At 44.7% G+C, this 24,368-nt stretch overlaps 1 protein-coding gene across 3 annotated transcripts in view; it reads right to left on the bottom strand.

The window, feature by feature from the left end:
- BMPER (BMP binding endothelial regulator) overlaps nt 1–24,368 on the bottom strand; it is a 200,117-nt gene that overhangs the window by 5,415 nt on the left and 170,334 nt on the right. For all 3 annotated transcript variants that reach the window (XM_070424770.1, XM_070424773.1, XM_070424772.1), the window contains one exon: nt 764–894. In XM_070424770.1, coding sequence (XP_070280871.1) covers nt 764–894 — 131 coding nt within the window. The remainder of the gene's footprint in view (nt 1–763; nt 895–24,368) is intronic.

Here is a 24,368-nt window from a genome sequence, read left to right as displayed (position 1 = left end):
ACCAGCCTAAGTGAACAAGAGGTCCATACACTGAAAACACAGCTTCCAGGCGATTCTTTCCTTCATCACACTGACCTTCCTGAGCAAGTACTTAGTGCAGCTTACCATTGTTGTCTGGTTCTCCCATTGCACTGCCAGCACCTCAATGACAGGGGGTCAGAGTCACCAAAGTACCCACAGTGCTTAGCATGAAGCTCAGTGCTCAGCCACGTCGTGGGAAGTATTTTTTGGATGAACAAAGATGTCCATTTCATACATATCCAAGAAGCCAAGGACCTTGGAGATCAAAGAGCTGAAACAACTATTATAGAAACCTACCTCGGCAAAGGAACATTCTGCTAGGGTCTGCAACACAATCTCTCTCTCTCAAGAAAAAAATAAAATCACAGCTATCCTAAAGACCTGAGATGACTGCAGTTGTCCTGAGTCTGCTTTGCCCCACACAGACCCCAAGCAGAGCTGAGACTGTCCAAGTGCTAAGCACATGCAGCTGGCAGCTTGAGGCTGGGAGGTTGTGAAACAGAGGAAATCCTTCGATTGCTCAAATGTGCTCCTTACTGAGCATCTCTCTTGAGCGCTTTCTATCCACCCCTCGTGGGAAGCCCTGTGTTTTGTCAAGTTGCCATCCAGCTAGGCCATTGCCGGATTTCCCTTTGGCCCAGGGAGGATGTGGCCATTCATGCCTCCAAGTCTCCAAGTCTCCCCCACGGCTGGCCTGAGCAGGGAGGTGAACTTCTGCTGGGTGGGCCCCGGACCCGCTCACCTGCACAGCTCTGCTGGGGCTCCCAGTGGACGCCGACGCCCTCCCGCTGGCAGGCCCGGGTGTATGCCAGGAATGACTCGCAGTAACAGTTTTTATGGACTGGACACTCACACATGTCTGTCACGCAGGACCTGTGGGGACCAATAGAAAGAGAAACATTCAGGAATATCAAACACCCTAAACATGACTTGTAGCAAGGAGTGAGGGGTGAGGGGTGAGGGGGAAGCTTGCCTGGCCACTCCAGGCTGCTGTTTCAGGTTGGACACCTAAAACTGCTATGACAATTCTGCACGGAACCTAGGCTGGCTCTCTCCCAGCAGCCTGGCTTGAGAGTCCCTTTCTCCCAGAGCAGGATGTTCCCCAGGGAAAGTCATGTCTGGGTTCTCCTCCATCCAGAGCAGCAGCCACTGTCTCCGCCTGATTACCGAGCACTGGACATGCATCAGGTGTGACTGAGGAACCGATCTGTTTTTTCTTTGTTTTATAGTCAAATTGTTTAAAGTTAAATTTTTAAGTGTTTTTATTGCTATCAGAGAGAGGAAGGGAGAGGGAGAGAGAGATAGAAACATCAATGATGAAAGAGAATCATCCATCAGCTGCCTCCTGCACACCCCCTACTGGGGATGGAACCAGCAACCTGGGCATGTGCTCTGACCGGGAATTGAACTGTGACCTCCTGGTTCATGGGTCAATGCTCAACCACTGAGCCAGGCTGGCTGGGCTACTTGGTTTAATTTTAATTAACTTAGATGTAAATTGCCACGTGTGCCTAGGGGTTGTCACGTTGGAAATGCAACTCTTAGAATATAGCCGCCGTTCAAGGTGTTGTCCTTTGGTCACTAGCTCTGACACGGGAATGGTAGGCACTACTGCAATAGAACCGAAAAAGTGACCAGGGATGAAAGCACAAAATCCCACGGCAATATCTTGATTCTTAGTCTCTTAAGAAATACTGAACTCCATTTTTAAGAAGGTGGTGTGACAAAGTCCTAAGAAAGCAAAACTTCCGGCCCCTCATGAGACTGGAAGGGAAAGAGGACCGAACTGAGATCTCCTTAGCTTAACTTGAAATATGGAATGATGCACCAGGACATAAAGAGAACAGAAATATATTTAAATGCAAAAGTAACAAGTTTTAAGACATGTTAACCTCAAAGACACAATAATAACCTGCCCTTGGCCTGTAATATGACAGTTCATGAGGTGCAGCCTGTCACTGTGAGGCAATAGGACATCGAGCAGTCTCTGTTGGTTAAACGAAGAGGTCACTTTACCAGTGAGTAGATGTGCCCACAGTCACATGAACAAGTGGCAAAAGAGTGAATTGAATTATACTTCCTAACTCTGAGCCTAGTGCTTCTGTTTCTTATCAGACTACACCACCGTCCTCTATCTTCACCTTCCAGCAAGTTCCCTGCCTAACAACTTTGACTCAGCATTTATGCAAGAGGCCTCCGAGATTAATAAAATCCACTACCCTTGTTTTGTCAGACTCCCTCTCAGCAAAACCTCTTCCTTACAGGACCGAATTCAAGATGACAAGTAACACAGACGACCTTGAAAAGTGATCAGGACACACACGGTCACCCAGTGTTAACATGTCATCATTTTTTCCTGGTGGGACATGTCTGCCCACCTGATCAGAGAGTGACCAGCCAGCATTCCCGCCTGCTCCGAACAAGAATGGCAGAAACCATGTGGAAGGACCTTAGACTCACCAGGCACCCCCAGAGTTACTGCAGCCCAACACTCCAGGGCAGAGCCCTAGGAAACGTGAACCACAGGGGCAGGAGAGGAGCAAACCTGAAACCCAAAGAGCCTCTTCCACATCACCAAGCGAGAGATGACGTGATGACACGGTGATCAGCACGGAAGCACTGATCTCTCTCCTCTCTGTGATCACCAAGGCTGCATTTCCTAATAGCGTCTCCCACTCACGTTACAGAAATCCTGCAAATTCATGTTCCCTGGCGAACCCTTTCTGGGACAAGACACACAGTGCTGTGTCTTTAAATCTATGTGGAGCCTCCAGGCTTCCAGGAAAAGCCAAAGGAAGCCGGTCCTTAAAACGGCCTGATGCCTGGGAACGGACCCTCCTCACCACCATGCCCTGTGCTGTTTCCATTGTCATTTCCGACTCACCCTCGCCCATCACATGCAAGCTCAGACTCCACGGCGGCATTTGCAGCCGCCCCGCCCCTGGATCTCCTGTCTAATCCCATTTCTACTGCCCTTCCCAGGGGACACTTGTCACCCACACTCCTTCCTGACCCTTGGGGTGGGGGTCCCTTTCCCTTGTCCACAAACCCTTGAGGTGACAGTGATGGAAGGGCACCTCATGGGCCTGGAAAAAGGACAGTATTTGTATGGAAAAGAGCCGGTCTCCACAGGAGCAAATGCATCCTCTGATTTGGAAAACCATCCATTGTGGTTCTGTCGAGGCGTGCGGACAGGAAACGAATTCAGTTTCCTTTTTCTGGGTGGAAGGACTGTTGGTGAATGCTTCCCTTCTTCCCTCTTTGTTCCTACTGGTTGTCTTAGGAAGCTGTTTATTCAGGTTACACTAAAGTATGGACAGCTAACTCCCATTCCCGGAGACTGTGAGAGAACATGGTTTAGGCACACACTTAATAACCACCCCGTACAGACACCTCAGCCCAGACCCACCGCTCCTCACACACAATTGCTAATCTGTCTGCCCTTGACAACGAAGCTAGATGGGAGCTGACTGGATACTTGGCACTCGTGAGGGACAACATCTGAGGCCAAAAACATTTGTCAAAGCCAGCCCTTCGCTCGAAACATTTCACACATTTCGGAGGGTTTGGAAGATGTATTTTATCACAGAAGTGAAAACACAAGATGTCTTTTTTCACTTGTCAGGTTGACATTTTTTACACAAAATTGTGCCCAGGGTCTGGGAGAGGAGGTAGAAATCGACAGTCTGAACCCTGTTGGCAGCAGGGCAACCCTGTGCGCTCTCGGGCCAAGTCCCTTCCTCCTGGCTCCTGCCCCCTCCCTGCCTTTACTCTTGCACAGACCCTTTGCGTCCCAGTTGCTCCTATCCCTGTTTGTAGGAGGACGAGGATGTATCCGGCTCATCCAGCCATACACGGCTCAGTAACCGGTCGGTCCTCGTGTCCTCAGGCCGGAAAGCTGGGCACAGATGTCCTTGCCCGGATGCCCTGGCGGCTGCCCAACACGGCCATGGCCCTGGGCGCTGCCGGCTGCAGCCACCTCTGAACTAAGCTCCTTCTCCCAGGGCCTCCTACTGCCAGGCTCACTCTGAACTTCTTGTCCTGCTCTCCTGAGTCCAAGGGGATCTACGGTTTTTCATTTAATGGTGGAAAAAAGAACTGGATGCGAGAGTTCTGCTCTCATGACATATTTTCAGAAAAGTGCATTCAATATTGTCAGAATAACCTATAGATCTCCCTGTTATTAAAAAGGCAAGCCTCCAAAGCTGCTAAAATCAAAACATCCAACATCTCTCGGCTGCCTAGCAACAGCATACCGGGTGGTTTTGCCTCTGCTTTTTCTGGCACAAGGGCCACCCTGTCGGGGAGAGGCAAGCACTTATGCCTTGGATACCCAGGCACAGTCTGAGCCGTTGGGAACTCTCCACGCTGCTTCTGAGAGAACAGAAAGGCAAGCAGGAGGGAGGGCAGCAGCCAGAGGCCGCTGCCCAGGAAGAGCCCGTGGCTGGATGACGTGAGGTCAGCTTTTCTGGGAGCTACAGTGGAATCGGGGCTGGAAGGCGACACACGATCCCTGGCTCTCCTTATTGCGTGTTCCAGCGAAGTTCACAGACCCGTGTGAAGGCACCTCAGGCCTGTCAGCACCTGGCATAGAAGGGGGGGTGGGGGGAGGACCGGGGAGGCAGAGTCCCACCTGGGTGGACACAGTGTGTTTAACCTCCAAGAGACTATCAAAACATTCGCTTATACTTTAACCCTTGACATTCTGCCCTGCCCTCCCTCACCTGAGTTGCATGGAAGTAACTAGAGGGAGTAAGCACAGGAAGAAGGCATATCCATGTCACATGACCCCTCGGAGCATCACTTCATCCCTAACTCAGCAGTGGCTACCTCTGCCTTCTCCTCAGTACCCTGTGGGCACCCTCGCACAGGCACCGGAAACAGTGCTCCCGCAGCACTAAAAACAGGGCTGAAGATTCAATGCTGGGAAACAGGGGGTCGCTTCAGTGAGTTGTTCATGAAGGGGGAGCAAGCCCCCAGAGCCCCAGCAGGGAGTCCCTGCTGCTCCTTCCAGACCCCTCCTGGGCCAGCTAGCTCGGCACCTCTGGGGCTTACATGTTGATGAGAATATTCAACAGCAAGTCTTGGCTTCAGTCTTGGTCCTATGGCTGCCGGGGTTGCTGGGACAGCACAGTAAGGCCAGGCTGCTGGATGGGCTTGTCCCTTTCACACACTCCGCCTGAGGCAGCCGGGTCTCTGGCTGTGAATCAGGAGCCTACCTGCAGCCCCGCCTCACCGAACGCCCCGCACAGACACACACCAGGCCTCCCACGGGCCAAGAATGAGGTTACTGAGCTCTGATGTTCCAGGCTCTAAGCGAGGCTCCGAGATGCACAGAGCGGGACCCACCGAGAAAGGGAGAGTGTGCAGACCCCAAATGCCAGAGCCCAAATGACCCAAGGGCTGTTATGGGCAGGAAGCCAGTGCGATAGATCCTGAGGACCAATTCCATGCGGGCGGGCCAGGGTGTCTGTCCAGAAGGAATCCCAGAGTGGGAGACATGGGAGCTGGGTCTCCAAGCTTGGTGGGCGGTCAGTTAGACAGGTGTGGGCAGAGCAAGGATGAAGGTCACCAGGGCAGAAAGCCCCAGGTACCTAGCAACCAATCAATGTTCAATGTGTCTCTCACATGGATGTTTCTCCCTCCCTCCCTCCCTCCCTCCGTCCCTCCCTCCCTCCCTCCCTCCGTCCCTCCCTCCACGCTTCTCCCTCTCCCCTTCCACCCTTCCTTCCACTCTCTTAAAAAAAAAAGAAATCAATGGAAAAGGTATCCTCAGGTGAGGATTAACAACAAAAAACCTAGGGCTCTACATTTCTACCTAATTGAGACCCTCTAGATCAGTGATGGCGAACTTATGACACGCGTGTCAGAGGTGACATGCGAACTCATTTTTTTGGTTGATTTTTCTTTGTTAAATGGCATTTAAATATATAAAATAAATATCAAAAATATAAATCTTTGTTTTGCTATGGTTGCAAAGATCAAAAAATTTCTATATGTGACACAGCACCAGAGTTAAGTTAGGGTTTTTCAAAATGCTGACACGCCGAGCTCAAAAGGTTCGCCATCACTGCTCTAGATACTGGAAAATTCTGACTGCTTTGATCCTGTTAGCACTCCCCAGGAGGCAGCGCCATTCCTGCACAGCAGACGCAAGTGGGGTACAGAAGTTCCATCCTGGGCATCAGCCCCAGACGCCCTCCTAAAGCTGGAGATCGGTTTTGTGGAATAACAGAGGCATCTGAGGACACAGAGGACACCTTTCAAGAGCAGCAACGCTGACAGCTTCCCACAGATGCTGAGAGAGGAGACCAAACCACCACCGTGCATTTTCTGGACCCACAGTCTTTCTCCCTCGATAAGGCCACTTCTCAGATCCTCTGTGGAGAATATAATTGTGTGCCCGGAGTTGTCTTGTGTCTCAGGGCCCAGGGAGGGGTGCGCCCGATGCTCAGGGGTGATGACTTTTAAGGGGCCAGTGCCAGAGACTAGAACCACCATGGGTCAGAAATACTGCTCTTGGGAAAGGTGAGCTCTCTCTGCTGGGGTAGGAAACACTGCCTCCACAGTGGGGGGTGCTGGTGAGGGGCGGGCCATGATTCACAGGCATTTGCTGAGCTGTCCCTCTTCCAGGGATAACTCATTTTTCAGTTTGGGCGAAGATGCGGCACAAGCCAGCCAGGGAGAAGGGAAGCCTGGTCACTACCCCCCTCTAGTGGCCGAGAGTTAGAGCGTCAAGTAACCCTCATTCTTATTGCAGCATTTGCTTCTTAATCTTCACGCTTTGGGGGATGCTGGCTGATAAAAGAGAACGAAAAAAAAAATGGCTGCTTGGCAGAAAATCAATCACTTTTCTTTTAAAGACGTCCAATTCACCATTGTCACGTCCACTGTGAAACAACTAGAAGGCTGGTTGGTGCACCAAATTCCTGCATAAGCCTAAGGGCCTGCCCAGGTGCAGCCACGAGGGGAGCCTCTGGGAGCCGCACCTGCAGAGCAGGCCAGGTGCAGCATCAGCGGGAAAAAGTCTGTGCTTTTCCACTTTCTGTAAATCTCATTTCACTACGCACTGCACCTAACCCTGCACACTGCACCTAACCCTGCACACTGCACCTAACCCTATGCACTGCACCTAACCCTGCACACTGCACCTAACCCTATGCACTGCACCTAACCCTATACACTGCACCTAACCCTACGCACTGCACCTAACCCTACGCACTGAACCTAAACCTATGCACTGCACCTAAACCTATGCACTGCACCTAGCGCTCAGCTAGTCCCCAATCTAGGTGACAGTCACACTTAGAAAGACCTTCCAGAAACAAGAGGGGGCTCTCTATCCAGAACATCTCAAGCAATCCCTCTTCTCCATAGCGAGCTGTCTCATTAGCTCTCTAACCCCACATGGACGGGTACACACCATCACTGAGACTGTCCCATTCAACTCGTCAAACATGCATTGAGTGTCTGCTGTGTGCAAGGCTCTGTGGGGAAGGCAGAAGGAAAGAGGGCCCTACCTTCAACATGGGGTGGTGAGTGAGGGGGGCAGGGCAAGACCCGTCAAGGCAGCAGGTAACACACAGCATCCTTAGGGAGGCTCCTGGAAGGGCAGGACTTCCCTGGAGAGAGTGGCTCCTTGAATCATGCTCCAGGGCCCCACTCATCTCTGCACACCTGTGCCCACACAGGTGTCCCCATAGAACGAGCGATGTGGGAGCCGCAAGAGGCAGCCAGGTGAGCAAAGGGCTGTCACGTGGGGCCCATTCTTCCCATTTTCTATGCCCGTCTTCCCTGAGCATCTCTCATAGGGCTCCAGTGAAAAGTGCACGAGAAAGCAGACTATCCCCCTCCCGCCACTGCCAATCCGATGAGGAGAGAAATCCAGCCGCCCGGGGACAGGGCATCGTGGTCTCCTGGCTTTGCCAGCTGAAGTTCAGAGAGAAGGCTGTTCGTCTTTCCGTTTCTCCCATGTTAGGGTGGCAGCCCCTGGGCACCATTCTCGGGGACTCTTGCCCAGCGGTGCCTGTCACATCCATCCGGCCACCTATGGCCCAGAGTCAGGATGGGTCTGCCTGTCTGGTGGCCGGCTGCCTGCTGAAGGGCAGTTGTGGGGAGTGTGGAGACACAAGTGGCCATGGGGAAAAGCCATGAGAGAAGGAGCCAGCATCTGGAAGCCACACCCCAGCCACACGCGGCAGCCGCCACCCGCCCAACTGCTTCAAAGGGCCGAGCCCTCCGGAGGCCTTTTTTGCATTAGGCCGTGGATGGCTGCCAAGGCCCACAGCCCTCCGCTCTGTGCAGGAATAAAGGGCAGCGGGGCGGCCGCCTCTGAAGGATGTGGTGCGCGGGTGAGCTTTGTCAGATGCTGGGTGCCTTTCATCAAGCATCAGCCCAGCCCTTTGGCTCCACAATAAACCAGAATTCACATCCAATCGCTGCACAAGGACGGGTTTTTGCACCCCATCTTCTGTGAAGCTTGGATGTAGAGGGAAAACTCAGTCCGCTGGACCTCCAAGGAGATGTACCCTTCCCCAGGGGCCACCCCACCCCCTGCCATGGGGGATGGTACGCGGCCATTCTCACATCGCGGAAAAGAGGGTCATGGAGCAGACAGTCCCCAAATCCAAGCCATAAACACTACAGGCCAGCCACCTCCTCGGCTGCCTCTTCCAGAGTGGGTGCGCCTCCTATGAGCCCCTGAAAGATAGGATGCAAGGCCTGTTTCCCAGAAGCTACCGAGGAGACTGCTCACAGCCCAAGAGAGGAAGAGGTGGGGATGAGGCAACACTTCCTGAGGACCTACTATGTGTTAGGTGCATTGCATATATGAGCATCTATAATCTTAACTGCATAATGTCTAACAGAATAGAACTAAGAGCCAAGGAAGTCAAGAAGTTTTCCTTCCTTTTTTTTTTTTTTAACATCACACTCTTAGTAGGTGGCAAAGCTAGGTCCATACTCTCTCCCCTACAACATGTTACCTGCTATAGCGCATGCTGTTTGCTGTTCCTAATACTGGCATGTTCTTCTACCCCTTCTCCTGTGGTTGGCCCCTCACTCCATCTACCCCATTGCACTCCAGGGTGGGCAGATTTTGCTCACCACCTTTCACCAGCCCAGTGCAATGCCTGGTCAAGAGTAGATACTCAAAACCTATTTTTCTGAATGAATTGTTTACAGATGCTCATGTAGTCAAGTCTTGATGAGGTGATTACTAAGAAGACAATGAGAATCAGATGGTTAAATGGCCCAAGAGAGTTTGAAGGAGTGAGCATGCCATGGATTTAAGTACTTCCAATGGCCCAGTAGAATAAGAGCTAAAAACTGGCTACTATACTGGGCACCTAGGAAGTCAGTGGTGGCCTTAACTAGACTGGTTTCACAGGAATGGGGGGGGGGGGGGGAAAGAAATCACCTGGACATATATTAAAGGTGAAAAATATGTGAATCATTGAGCAAACACCATCTCTCAGTAGGTTGGCAGTGAAGAGAAGGAGAAATGGGCAATAGGTTGGAGGGAAGGCAGGTGTATGTGTGTGTGCATGTACGCGCGCGCGCGCGCGTGTGTGTGTGTGTGTGTGTGTGTTGGGATCAAGAAGAGTTAAACATATTTTGCTCCAAGAATAAAGAAATCCAAGAGAAGGTGTTGAAGCTAAAGAGAAGGAGGGGGTAGGTGAACCACTTAACCCCTAGAGTAATGTCATGAAGAAAATAAGTGAGGATGGGTCACGAATTAAGTAAAAAGATTGCCATTCTCTTCACTTAGAGTTGCTATAATTTCCTAAATAAATAACTAAATAAATGAATTTAAAAAGGGGAAAAAAACAACACAAAATGCCCTATACTTATATAAGACACAGTAGGGGAAGGGGTGAAAATCAAGGCTACCTTCTAGATCAAGCATGTCAAACTCAAAGGCTAACACGGGCCAAATAAATGAGGCGTGCGGCCTGTGGGCCGTGAGTTCGACATGCTTGTTCTAGATACACAGTTGGGTGAAGGAAGTCCAAGGCCCCAATGTAAATATCTAGCAAAGAAGGGAGTAGAATGGAATGAAATTTTCAAATGGTGTTGGCAGGTGAGGAAAGACTCCAGACCAGGGCAAAATGACCACCTCTAGAGAAGGAGAGTTCTACTTGGTCTCCGTCTATGACCGTGGGGACCAAGGGTGAATGAACTGAAATAAAACTGAGCTCCGGTTTTAATCAGACAGAAATTTGGTGCTGGAGACATAGGCCCTAAGCTCCCATGGAGAGAAATATACTATGACAGGCTTTCCAGACCTTACTTCTATGATCTGAGGTGAGTGATGGAAGATTCCCTCCCCCCAAATCAAACAACCTGAAATTTAGAAATACTTTCCTCATGGTGGGGGTTGGCTTCTCTAGATGTTTTCTTTCTGAATGTTTTAATGCTCTCAACTGTACAACAAAGGTCGTCATGGGAACCATTGTGGGAACCCGTCTTGGTTTAGGACAGGGAGGGCTCAAAAACCCAACCAAGAGGCTGGGTGAGTCATAAACAGTCACAGAATCATAAAATCAAGGGTCTTAAAAAGACACTGGTGAGCATCTACTCCCTGCAGGAAATCCTTTTATAACATCCTGGACAGATGGTCATACATCTGCATCGTCTGTAATAAGGGCTCAGGAGCTTTTTAGGAACCTCATTCCTGTAATAGACAATTAAAGAAGCTTCCTTGTAGATTAAATGGGAGTGTGTTCTGTAGCTTCCACCCATTTGTTCAGGTTCTGCCTTCTGTTACCCTGTGGACTTGTTCTGTGCTATCCCAGCTTCCCTGTGGTATCCTCTTCAAACACATTACAAAAAGGAACAATGTTCCACTTAGATGTGAATTTTGGGGGGACTTCCGGAAATATTTATATTAATTACATTAATTAATACAAATTAAAATATTTGTATTAATTCCTGTGCTTCTATTTCCTTTACACCTACCAGCGAAAGGACATCTAAACCTTCTTTCCTTGGTACTTATTCTTTCTACAGAACAGGGACATTGTGCATGCCTCCAAGTTAGGGGCAAAGATGTAATAGGGTTCCAACTCCAAACTACACAACGTGCTACAATAAATTGTAATAAAAAGAGGAAAATGATGAGTGCTGTACAAAACAGTGCAGTATTACAAAAGAACTTCAAGGTGGCGGGGAGAGGAGGGAGAGTAGGGTAGGGAGTGAGAAGTTAGAAAGTCTTCAAGGAGGAGGCTTCATTTGAGTTATATCTTAAAAGAAAGAAGAAGTTTTACCCAGGCAAAAAGGAAGGAAGGTCTTTCAGAAAACTCATGTTTTAGAAATACTTTTGTTTGAAATGCTTCAGGTACTGGTGGGGGACTCATGAGCATTAAGAACAGAAACAGAAGTCATAGGAATCGACTGGGAAGGTAGGTTGTTCTCATGTAACAAAGTGCCTTGTAGGCCAACCTACAAAGAAGCATAAAACTTTTGTGAAGATCAGAGCAGTCACTGACAGATTTGAGCACAAAGTGATAACATACAAAATACACCTCCGGAAAGTAAGCTGATAACAGTGTGTTAGGTGGGCTGAGGGAAGTGGAGAAGGAGGATTAAATGAGGAATTAAGGAGCTATTGCTGATAACCCAGCGTGGGGTTATGAGAGAAAAAAGACACAACCAGGGTCTTATCTGGGGAAATGCCAGCAGAAATTCAGAAATGTAAAGCCCATGGAATAGGAGAGGCATAAGCTGTAGAGTTTGAAAAAGGGTTTTATGTTGGGGCAAGAGGGAAAAGTGGGGTCAAAGATCCTCTGGAGATTTGAGACTAGGTTTGAGGTCTGTCAACGAATAAGAGGAATGCAGGAGGAGGAGCTGATAGTGAAAAGAGGGAGTGGAAGGACAGACAAGGGGTTCATAATTAAACATGCTGAGATTCCAGTGAAATACCCAGGCAGTGATGTGATTGTAAATATTTAGCAACTGGCTCTTGGGGGTGTTGGGAAGAAGAGAGAACCCCTCATGTGCAGTCTCTGCCAATGCCTGTGGTGTAAATTCTCCCACTTTAGCACTTTCAAGCTACCAACATGAGATCACTGATCAAAGTTGGAAGGGATGCTAACAATTGGGTCTAGAGAGCCTCATAAGCTTGCTCTAGCACACCACTGCACCCAGCTGAAATATTTAACAGATGGTGGAGAGGGAAGACAGGAGTTGAGCCAAGAGCATTCCTTATTGTCCAGTAAACAAAATGTGATTCTTTGTGAGACAAAGTTAACACCATGACTAGTGACAGACTAGAGTGCCCCAACACCAGCCGAAAGCCATAAATAAGTTTTCTCATTCTGTTACCAATATTCATGTCAACATCATGAAAATAAGTACTGACAGCTACCAATGAGTTTACTCTCGTTTTATTTTTCATAATGTCTCAGAAAGATTCCTCTTTTAAGATTTATTATTGTTTTGCCTGTCATGAAATAGTATATTGCTGAAGCAATTTGGCTTAAAAAACATCAACTATATGCTACTCTTGATTTCTTTCCAGGAGTATAACAATCTAGCAACATGCCTGATTAATACTGGGGCAGTCCATGATGCCATGAAGTTGGTAAGGGGTATTATGTGAAACAAGGAATTTAAAAGGTGAGAAAAGTGAATAGTCCATATAAAGATGATGGTTGAAAGTCATGCACTGGGAAAGAAGAGAGGAAAAGGGAATGGTTGAAAACTATTCTACCAGGACTCAGCAGTAAAATGCTATCATTCCCACCCATACCTTTCCAGTGATGGCACAGAGATCACTGTGTGCCTTCTTCCAGACACAGCAGCCAGGCAAGCATGTCTGTGCAGCCATGCTTTATAATAATACTTAGGGGAACATACATTCTTCATTCTCTATGTAGCAGCCAAATGTTCCTTTAAAAGTACAAATCATATCACTCCTCTAATCAAAAGTTTCTGAAGATGTCTCATCACATTAAAACTACAATCTCCTTGCCCAGCTGGTGTGGTTCAGTGGTTGAGCATCGACCTATGAACCAAGAGGTCAGGGTTCGATTCCTGATCAGGGCGCATGCCTGGGTTGTGGGCTTGATCCCCAGTGTGGGGCATGCAGGAAGTAGCCGATGAATGATTCTCTCATCATTGATATTTCTCTCTCTCCCTCTCTTTTCCTCTCTGAAATCAATAAAAATGTATTTTAAAAAAATAAAACTATAATCTCCCTGACCCCTAACCCTGGCTCATGTGCCCCTGGCGATCTAATCCCTTCCTGATCTACCTCTTTATCGCTGTTTACCAGCCCTAGTTGATGACCTTCCACCAGGCTAGGCTTCCTGCTTCTCCAATGTGCCAAGCTCATGGCCACCTCTGACTGGAACCTTCTCACTGGAGGAGTGGCTTGCACCTTCTCAACTTCCAGGCCAATATTGCCTTCTCAGACATTCCTTCTTGGACCACCAGGATCTAAAATAACCCTCTATACCCACTTTCCCACCCTGTCAAATCAGGAATTTCTCTAATTACAGGCATACCTCAGAGATAGTATGGGCTCAGTTCCAGACCACCTCAATAAAGTTAATAACACAATGAAGAGAGCCACAAGAATTTTTTGGCTTCCCAATACATAGAAAAGTGATATTTACACTGTACTGTAGTCTATTAAATATGAAGTAGCATTATCTTAAAAATGAACATACTTTCATTTAAAAAGATTGCTAAAGCGTGTTGCCATCATCTGAGCCTTCAGCAAGTTGTAATCATTTTGCTGTTGGGGGTTCCTGCCTCGATGTTGATGGTGCTGACTGACCAGGGAGGTGGTGGCTGCAGGCTGGGGTGGCTGGGGCAGTTTCTTAAAATTTTACAACAATGAAGTTTGCCACATCGATTGTCTCTTCCTTTCATGAGTGATTTCTCTGTAGCACGGGATGCTGTTTTACCTACAGCAGGACTTCTTTCAAACTTGGAGTCAATCCTCTCAAACCTGCCGCTGCTTTATCAACTAAACGTACGTAATATTCTAAGACCTTTGTTGTCGTTTCAACAATCCTCACAGCATCTCCCCCAGGAGTGGATCCCACCTCTAGAAATCACGCTCTCTGCTCAGCCATGAAGCAACTCCTCATCCGCTGAAGTGTCATCATGAAATTGCAGTGATTCAGTCCCATCTTCAGGCTCCACCCACTTCTAATCCTGGTTCTCCGGCTGCTTCCACCAGATCTGCAGGTACCTCCTCCACTGAAGTCCTGACCCCTCAAAGTCATCTTCTATGAGGGGTTCAATCAACTTATTTCAAACTCCTATTAGTGTAGATATTTTTACCTCTTTCCATGAATTACAAATGTTCCTCATTGTGTCTAGAATGGTGAATCCTTTCCAGAAAGTTTTTAATTTACTTTGCCCAGATCCATCATAGAAATCACTCTCTATGGCAACTATAGCCTTAAGAAATGCATTTCCTAAGTAGTAAGACTTAAAAGTAAAAATTAGTCCTTGATCCATGGGCTGCAGAATAATGCTATGTTAACAGGCATGAAACAGCATTGATCTCATTGTACATCTCCATCAGAAGTCTTGGGTGACCATGTGCGCTGTCAATGAGCAGTAATATTTTGAAAGGAATCTCTTTTCTGAGCAGTACGTTTCAACAGAGGGCATAAAATATTCAGTAATCATGTTGTAAACAGATGTGCTCTCCTCCAGGTTTTGGTTTTCTGTTTATGTACAGCACAGGCAGAGTATATTTAGCATAATTCTTAAGGACCCCGGGATTTTCAGGATATAATGAGCATTGGCTTCAACTTAAAGTCACCAGCTGCATTAGCCCCTCACAAGAGAGTCAGCCTATCATTTGAAGATTTAAAGCCAGGCACTGACTTCTCCTCTCTGGCTATGAAAGTCCTAGCTGGTATCTTCTTCCAACACAAGGCTGTTTTGTCTACATTGCAAGTCTGTTGTTCATGTAGTTGTCTTCATTAATCATGTTGGCTAGACCTTCTGGATAACTTGCTGCAGCTTCTACATCAGCACTTGCTGCTTCACCTTGAACTTTTATGTTATAGAGATGGCTTCTTTCCTTAAACTTCATGAGCCAGCTTCACACTTTTCTTCTGCAGCTACCTCACCTCTCTCAGGCTTCACAGAATTAAGAGTTAGGCCCTTGCTCTGCATTAGGCTTTGGCTTAAGAGAATGCTGTGGCTGATTTTAACGTCCCTCTAGACCAGTGGTCGGCAAACTCATTAGTCAACAGAGCCAAATATCAACAGTACAACGATTGAAATTTCTTTTGAGAGCCAAATTTTTTAAACTTAAACTATATAGGTAGGTACATTGTTATTAACTTAATTAGGGTACTCCTAAGGCTTAGGAAGAGCCACACTCAAGGGGCCAAAGAGCTGCATGTGGCTCGCGAGCCGCAGTTTGCCGACCACGGCTCTAGACCAATAGAACTTTCTCCACATCAGTAATAAGGCCGTTTCACTGTCTTTTCATTCCTGTGTTCGCTGGAGCAGCACTTTTAACTTCCTTCAAGGACTTTTCCTTTGCATTCACAGCTTGACTGTCTGGCATAAGAGGCCTATTTGGCCCGTCTCAGCTTTTGGCATGCCTTCCTCCCTAAACTTAATCACTTCTAACATTTGATCTAAGGTGATGTGAGACTCTTCCTTTCACATGATCACTTAGAAGTCACTTTAGGTTTAAAAAAAATTGACTTAATTTCAATATTGTTGTGTCTCAGGGAGGCCTGAGGAGAGGGAGAAAGATGGGAATGGGCAGTCGGTAGAACCGTCAGAACATACGAAACATTTATCAATGACATAGAACTTCTTAGGAAGCACACTGTACAAAAAGATACAAGTCATGCTGTCAACAAATCAATGTAACAGAAGTAAGACTTAAAAATGCAGAAGCTGCCCAGCCAGCGTGGCTCAGTGGTTGAGCACGGACCTATGAACCAGAAGGTCATGGTTAGATTCCTGGTCGGGACACATGCCCAGACTGTGGGCTCGATCCCTAGTATAAGGCATGCAGAAGGCAGTCTATCAATTACTCTCTCTCATCATTGATGTTTCTATCTCTCTCTCCCTTTCCTCTCTGAAATTATATATATATATATATATATATGTATGTATATATATATATATATATATATACATATATATATATATGTATATATATATTTAGAAAAAAAATGCAGAAGCTATATGAAGCAAACAATAACAAGGACATGTGGAAACCAAGAGCGATTTCCAGGGGTAACATAGCAGACTTTATTTTTATGTTTAAAAATTTGACATTAGGTAAGTTTTAATAATGTGATAAGAATCAAAGTAATAAATGTGAAAAAATCATTTTTAAAAATCTCTGTGGCTGCACAGTGGCAGCTGGGGTGTAGAGGCAGAGTTAGTGTCCAGTATGGGAGGAGAAGGCACCTAGGGGAGGAGGGGGTGGACCTCGACCCCTGAAGAGATACTGATGGCCATCACCAAGGCAACAGTGGTTGCTAATGCAACCAAGGAAATGGAGTTTAGGTATGTTTAAGAGCTTACATCAACATGATTCAGAAACTGTCAGAATATTTGAGCATCAGAGTTAAAGGAGAGAGAAGAATCCATGGCTTTGTACATTCAACAAATATTTGCTGAATACCTTCCACGTACCAAGCACTAAATTAGGCACCAGGAAAGAGAAACAAAGAAACAAACAAAACCAGTTTCAACACACAAGAAACCTACATGTATTTCATTATCTACAAACAAAAATCTAATGGAATTCAATTCATGATTAGCAGGAAATTAGGAAGCAAGTATGCTTTCACATTACAGAATGACCAGGGGAGAACCTAAGTGTTTGACTAATGGAGAAGAACCTAAAACTACCAGGATGGGTGGGCGTAAAACTGATGGGTAAATTTGGCCAAACTGAGCAAATGCAGAAGAACCAGACCATAACCCAAGAGGATTATAATGCGGAGTGAAATGTAGACGTGAAAGAGGACTCAGACCTCTGGATCACTGGTTCTCAGTCTAGACTGCATCTTGGAATCAGTAGGGAGCTTGAAACAACAGTGATGCCAGGGGCCACAGCCTGCAGAGATTCTGACTTCATTGGTCCGGGAGTGGCCAGGGTATCAAAAAACTTGCCAGTGACTCTGTGCTGCAGCTCTGATAAACCCCAGAAAATGGTCCTCATCCCTAGCAGAACTGGTTCATGGTCTAGACATTACCTGCAATCGAACACAGCCAGGAAGGTCCTATTCATATAGTTCACAGATTGCACTCGCCTCCAATTCTCCACAGGAATCCTCAGAGTCCATAAACTCACATTTTTAGAACAGAGAAACTAAGATGCAAATTTTTAGAATCTTCTACAAGCTGAATAGCTTTTCCAACCTTAAAAGTGCCAAAGAGGCATTGGCCCACACATGGAAGGGTCTAGGGTAGCGGTTCTCAACCTGTGGGTTGCGACCCCTTTGGCGGTCGAATGACCCTTTCACAGGGGTCGCCTAAGACCATCCTGCATATCAGATATTTACATTACGATTCATAACAGTAGCAACATTACAGTTATGAAGTAGCAACGCAAATAATTTTATGGTTGGGTCACAACATGAGGAACTGTATTAAAGGGCTAGTAGGTTGAGAACCACTGGTCGAGGATTTGATCTTGGTCAAGGGCATATACCTGGGTTGCAGGTTCAATCCCTGGCCCAGTCGGAGTGAGTGTGGGAGGCAACCAATCAATGTGGATGTGTTTCTCTCACATTGATGTTTCTCTCTCTCTTTCTCATCTCACCCTCCCTGGGGTGAAGATTTTTAAAAAAGGGCCGAAGTAGACTGTTACCTTTTCTAGGTGTAGAAAAAGTTCTCCCTCTCTATTTCTTGGGTCCTCCACAATGTATTAGATTCCGACACACTGCATCGAGTGTGTCAAAGATGCTCAGTAAACATGACAGTTACTTGATTAAAAAGGAAAAGAAAACTTTTCTTCAGAAGTCCTGGGTGACGCTCAGTGAATTGCAACCAAGTCTGATTCAGAGCTGACAAAGGTAGATTTGTATTTCATCTGTACTCAAAGGTCCTCCCAAGGAAGACTGACTCTATAATTCTTTCTTGTTGAATATTTATGACCAAAATCCTCAGGGGTCAAAGAGAAAAGTGAGTAAGAATGCAAACAAAGACTAGACTTCAAGAGTGAAAGACTAAAAATCAAGTCACTTTTTAAAGTATAAATAAACTTAGGAAAAAATGGAAGGAATTCAGTTTGAAATTATAAACATTAAGAATTTTTGTACAGTAAAAAATAAAGAAACCAAAATATTGAAACTAAAATACCAAGCACTAGCTGTGTACCCCTGGGCAAGTAACTCAAACTTTTGTTCCTAATGAGATATTTCAAACAGAAAGGAATAGAAAGTAATATAGCAAGTAGCTATGTTTCCAGCACTCAGAATGAACAAATGTTAACATGTTGCTGTATTTGTTTTAGGTTTCTAAAACAAAGAAAACATTAGAGGTATAGTAGAAATTCTCTTTCATCCCCTCTATCCCTAATTTCATTCCTCAGAGGCAAACGACTATTCTTTCTTCACAATAATTTCATGTTTTTACTACATATAATTATACCCATGGACAATATGTGGTCTTCTTTTATATTTTTAATTTTACACAAATGGTATCACACTGTATATTCTTCTTGATTTTTCCACACAATACTATGTTTTCAAAATTTATGAGTGTTAATAATGGAACATCTAGTTCATTCACTTTAACCAATTTCTAATGTTTTATTTTTGTAAGCCATTCACCTAATCATGTACAATTAGGTATCTCCAATCTGTGTCTACTATTAAAAGTGCTCCCAATAAAAATCCTTGTATATGTACTTTTGCTATCTTTTTGAAAATTTTAAAAGTTTAATTGTATTATATGTTATATCAATATTCGGAACATGTTGAGACTTTTTGGAGTCTAATGGTCAGTTTCTCACAAATTCCACTTATAAGCGGATACTCCAATTCTTGAATGCAGAGTTCTATATGTCTATTAAATAACACTTAATTCTGTTTACATTTTCTATATTTTTTTTTACTATTTTTTCAGCTGACCTAAGAGTAGTGCCTTAAAATCTTTCCTTATGACTCAAGAGTTGCCAAATTCTACTTGCACTAGTAAATTAGAAAATTTTTGATGTATATGTGAAGGCAATGTGACAGAAATCACATGTGACACCTTCGTAGCATATTGTTTCTAGTATCTTATTTTCACCTTTAATTTGATTTTATCTGCTATTACTGCTATAGCGCTTTCATTGGTTGGTATTAGGATATATTTTTTCACCCCTTTATTTTCAATCTTTCTGTGCATTCTGTTAGGTATTGCTCTTGCAAACCACATATAACCATATGTAACTACTATTTTCGAAATCCATAATGAGTCTAATTTTTAATAGGCCACTTCAATCAACTCATAATTTTTCCAATTATTGATCTATTTGGATTTTTGTCTTCTATCTTTTCATATTTTTATTTATAATGTTTTTTCTTCTTTATTTCTCCATTTTCTAGTTTCTATTTCCTTTAAGACAACCAATATTGTTACAGTCCTACCTAGCAATCCCATTACTGGCTATTCACCCTATAGAACAATTAAGAGGTCAGAAAGAACATGTATATGAAGATATCCCATGAAGCATTATCTATAATGTTGGCCTAGAAACATATGTGCAACAATAGAGAACATCATGAAATATTTTATAACCGCTGCTACTTTTGAAGCCTATATAGTATAATGAAAAAATGTTGAATGATGTTCTAGTATTAGGAGGAGAAGCGGAATCCAAAGTTCCATGTGGACCACTATTTCAACCATGTAGAGGTATGTCAGTGTTTAGTTGATAGATGTCCAGCCCATCTGGTTTCCTTGAGCACCATTACCCTTCTTGGCTGTGGCTGCCATGTAAATGCCTTGGCACATGCAATTGTAGCATCTGACTCAACCTGTGTCACACACCTCTGCTGTTTTTCACTCTCACAGGTCCTAGCCAGTGATGTACATACTCAACCAGAAAGCTCTCCTGAACTCACTGAATTAGTCAGGGTTCTCCAGAAAATGAGAACTACTAGGATGGATGGATGGATGGATGGATAGATGGATGGATGGATAGGTTAAGAGAGATTTATGATATTTATTTTTAAAGAGTTATTTCAAGTATGAAGGCTGTTAAATTCAAAATGTGCAGAGTAGGCTGGAGATGCAGGGACACAAGGATTCCGTGGTTTCCGAAGGCATGCTGCTGGCAGAATTCCCTCTTCTTTGAGGAAGGCCAGTCTTTTTCTATTAAGATCGTGGACTGACTAGATGAGGCCCACCCACATTATAGAGGGTAATCTGCTTTCCTCAAAGTCTGCTGATTTAAAAGTTGACCTAATCTAATCGATATCCTTAGAAACATCTAGAATGTTGGACCAGATATCTGGGCACCCTTGCCTAGGCAAATTGACATATAACATTAACCATCACAGTCCCATTGTTTGTATTATTCATTCATTTATCCATCTACCCAGCAAATTTTCATTGAATAGCAACTATGTGCAGGTCATTGCTGTCCTCTGCTTTCCCAAGGCAGTGCACCCCCTGGTGGCAATAAATCCTGGGTGAACAGGCCACCCTCCCACCACAGGGACTTGGCTCTGGAACCCTTCTAATCCCTTTGAGGAGGGAAGGCCCCATTTAAAAAAAAAAAAAAAAAGATGCAAATAGAAATAGTATTGTGCAGAGATGGTAGAATAGAATAATTTCTTTGAAATTACCTCCTGTGACTCTAAGTTTTATCTTGCTTTGTTTTTATAAAGTGGGTTAAGTGAATTCAAGGCTTTCTTAAGAAGAGAGAAAGTGGAAAAACCATAACAAAGAAATGCATTGAAGGTAGAAATTTCGTTCTCAGGAATTTTCAGAGGTTTATGCTTAAATCTTTAACACAAGGAATAGGAGTTCTGGAAAATGCTTTTTCATCCCCTTAGGATGGCCTGTATTTATTACATTAGCAGAGTGTCCTTTTCACTGGCCTTCCAGCAACCATTCTGGGGCCAAATTGGCAGAACGTCTCCTATCTCAACCTTCTGTTTTTGGGTGAAAAATGATTTTTGAAGCAAGTTTGGCTTGTGCTATGCAGCCTTTTCAGAGACCCACAGCTTCCAAGGTATTAAATAACAGCTGACCAAAAAGAAAAGTAAAGATAATAGTAAATAGGGAAATAATAACAACACTTTAAAAATACCTTTCTTCTTGTTATCATAAAGGCCCTGGGGTTAACAAGACAGTAATTTTATTGTTTCTCTTTAGAGAAACTGAATATTAAGAGTGATTGTCAACAGCTTACTCGCCTGGTAGGAAAATTATTAAGGACTTTTTGACCCCAAAAGGACGTGGGACAACATATGGTCTCTTGATAAATTCTTCCTAAGAGCTGAGTTCAGTGCTTTTGACTCAGGGACCCTTGAGACATCCCGATGAGACTGCGAGCTTAGTACTTTTGACTCTGATGGTTATAAAATGGCTGTGACAAGTGGAAAGAGCACAGTTTTAAATTCAGAAATACCTATGTTTCTGAGGTGACCTCCCACTGATGAATGAGGCAATCGGACCCTGAAGCTCTGACAGTTTACTGTATCAAAAAATCATTTCCAAAAACTCAAGAATAGATGAGATTCTTCTTGGGAAGGTCTAACTTCAAACTTAAGAGTCTGCCCCACCAGCTTTTAATAGCGTTATTGCCTATGTCCTCCAATAACAGTACCCATTAAGGAAAAATAATGACTTAAGAATCCCAATTTGCTTTGGAAGTTTATTCATGCACGATTGCTGGACTGGGATAATCTTTTTGCTGTTGTTGTTGTTTGATTTTGTTGAGAAGCCTGAAAACAGCTAAACAGATGACAACAATTGTTTGGAAAGGTAAAAACAATACAATATTATGAAAAACTTGGGCTTCTAAAGACTTCAAAAGTCTCTCCTAACTTCCACAATTCTGTAATTCTGGAAAGTGAATAATTCAGAGAAACAAAGAAAATAAGTTACAGAGTTCTACCTGACAACTTTTCTTTCTTTGTAAATATAGGAATGAGTCAAACTGAATACATCAAGGGAAAATATAGGAATGAGTCAATAAACTAAATTTAAGTCAAGGGAAAGGCAGATGGAAAAAACTACATTCCATCTTGGAAATCTTTAACTTCATCATAAGTAATAAGGAATCCAATCCATCCATCCATCCATTCATCTTCTCATCTACTCTTCCACCCACCCACCCACCCATCCATGCAATATTTTATGTACTACTGCTGCCTAGTACTAGATATTGGGCCTGCAAATATCTAGACAAAAGGGTTCCTATCCTCATAGAATTTATATTCCACCTCATTCTTAACTTCGTTCTTTCAATGCAAAAAGACAGGAGTTATCCATTATTTTTTAACATGAGAACAAATGCCATCACATTAAAAGATGCTGGACATCAAATAGTCATCAAGGAAATGCAAACCAAAACCACAATGAGAGATACTTCACACCTGCTGGGTTGGCCATCATTGAATAGTGAGATAATGGTAAGTGTTGGCAAGGATGTGAAGAAACCGGAACCTAAATACACTGCTGATGGAAGTAAAAAAATGGCAGCCACTTTAGAAAACAGTCTGGCAGATCCCTGTAATGATTAAACACAGAGAAGCCACACAATCCAGCAATTTCACTCTGAGAGAATTGAAAGCAGGTGTTCAAATAAATACAAGTACATGACTGTTCATTAGCAGTCCTAGTCACAGCAGCCAAAAGGTGGGGATAACCCAAATGCCCATCAGCTAAACCAACGGATAAACAAAATTGGCATAGCCATGTGATTGAATACTCTTTAACTATAAAAAAAGACTGAGATACTAATACATGCTACAACAGGGATGAACCTTATAATATGTTAACCGAAAAAGCCAGTCACAAAAATCACTTGATAAATGATTCCATTCATACAAATGTCAGAATCAGGAAATAGATGGAGATCGAAAGTATATTAGTGGTTTCGTAGGGCTGGGTGGAGGAGGAGAATAGGAAGGATGTAACTAAAGCATAAGCGGTTTCTTTTTGTTTGGTTTTGTTTTTACACCTTTTTCGAGAGGGGGGGGGGAAGGGAGAGAGAGAGAGAGAGAGAGAGAGAGAGAGAGAGAGAGAGAGAAGGGAGAGAGGGAGAGAGATAAACATCGATATTTCTTGTTCCACTTACTTATGGATTCACTAGTTGATTCTTGAAGGAGTCCTTACTGGGGATCAAACCTGCAATCTTGGCATATCGGGATGACACTCTAACCAACTGAGCTACCTGGTCTGCACAGATGGTTGCACATATCGGTGAAGGTAAAGAAAGCCATTGAATTGCACATTTTAAATGGATGAATGGTATGTGTGTGAATTATCCTATATAATAAAGCAGTGATATGCAAATTGACCATCACTGCAACACACAAGATGGCCGCCTCAATATGGCCAGCAGGGGAGGGCAGTTGTGGGCAATCAGGCCAGCAGGGGAGGGCAGTTGGGGGCGACCAGGCCTGCAGGGGAGGACAGTTAGGGGCAACCAGGCTGGCAAGGGGAGGGAAGTTAGGGGCAATTGGGCCAGCAGGGGAACAGTTAGGTGTTGATCAGGCTGGCAGGCAGAAGCGTTTAGGGGCAATCAGGCAGGCAAGCAGGCGAGCGGTTGGGAGCCAGCAGTCCTGGATTGTGAGAGGGCAGTTGGACATCCCTCAAGGGCTCCCAGATTGGAGAGGGTGGAGGCTGGGCTGAGGGACACCCCCCCTTTCCCATGCACGAATTTTGTGCACTGGGCCTCTAGTACCTAAATAAAACTGTTAAAAAAGAAGTAATGTCATAGCCATTTTCTGAAGAGATTAGTCACCTTTCTGCCAAGACAATCGTCCCATTTGGGAATATCTGTGCTTGTGTATCTGCGCTGCTCTTAGTTGTGTTAAAGTGACTTGTGCACGTTTGTGTCCCTGTTAGAGTGCAAGCTCCGGGAGGGCAGGGCTTCTACCTCTGTCATATTTGTGACCCTGAAGCACCCAGTATAAAGCCATTTACATAGTAACCACTTAATATACTTTTGAGAGATTGGACCATTTATTGGTTAAAAATTAAGAATTATTTGATTAATGCTAATTTATAATTGGATAACTTTAAAAAAAAACAACACATAGTGAATGACAATCTTTCCCACTTCACACTTTCTTGACTCCTTACTACACTTTTTAGTGTGACATTGAGATGACCCAGATCATTACTGTGACCTATGCAGCCAGGCCTGGACCCACCTCGCCAGCCTCGTCTCA

This window comes from Myotis yumanensis, unplaced genomic scaffold, assembly GCF_028538775.1.
Source record: "Myotis yumanensis isolate MYYU_CA2020_CCGP unplaced genomic scaffold, mMyoYum1.0.hap1 SCAF_9, whole genome shotgun sequence".
Lineage (NCBI taxonomy): Eukaryota > Metazoa > Chordata > Mammalia > Chiroptera > Vespertilionidae > Myotis > Myotis yumanensis.
Note: the sequence above shows the minus strand (reverse complement) of the source record. Positions and strands in the feature narration are given on the sequence as shown.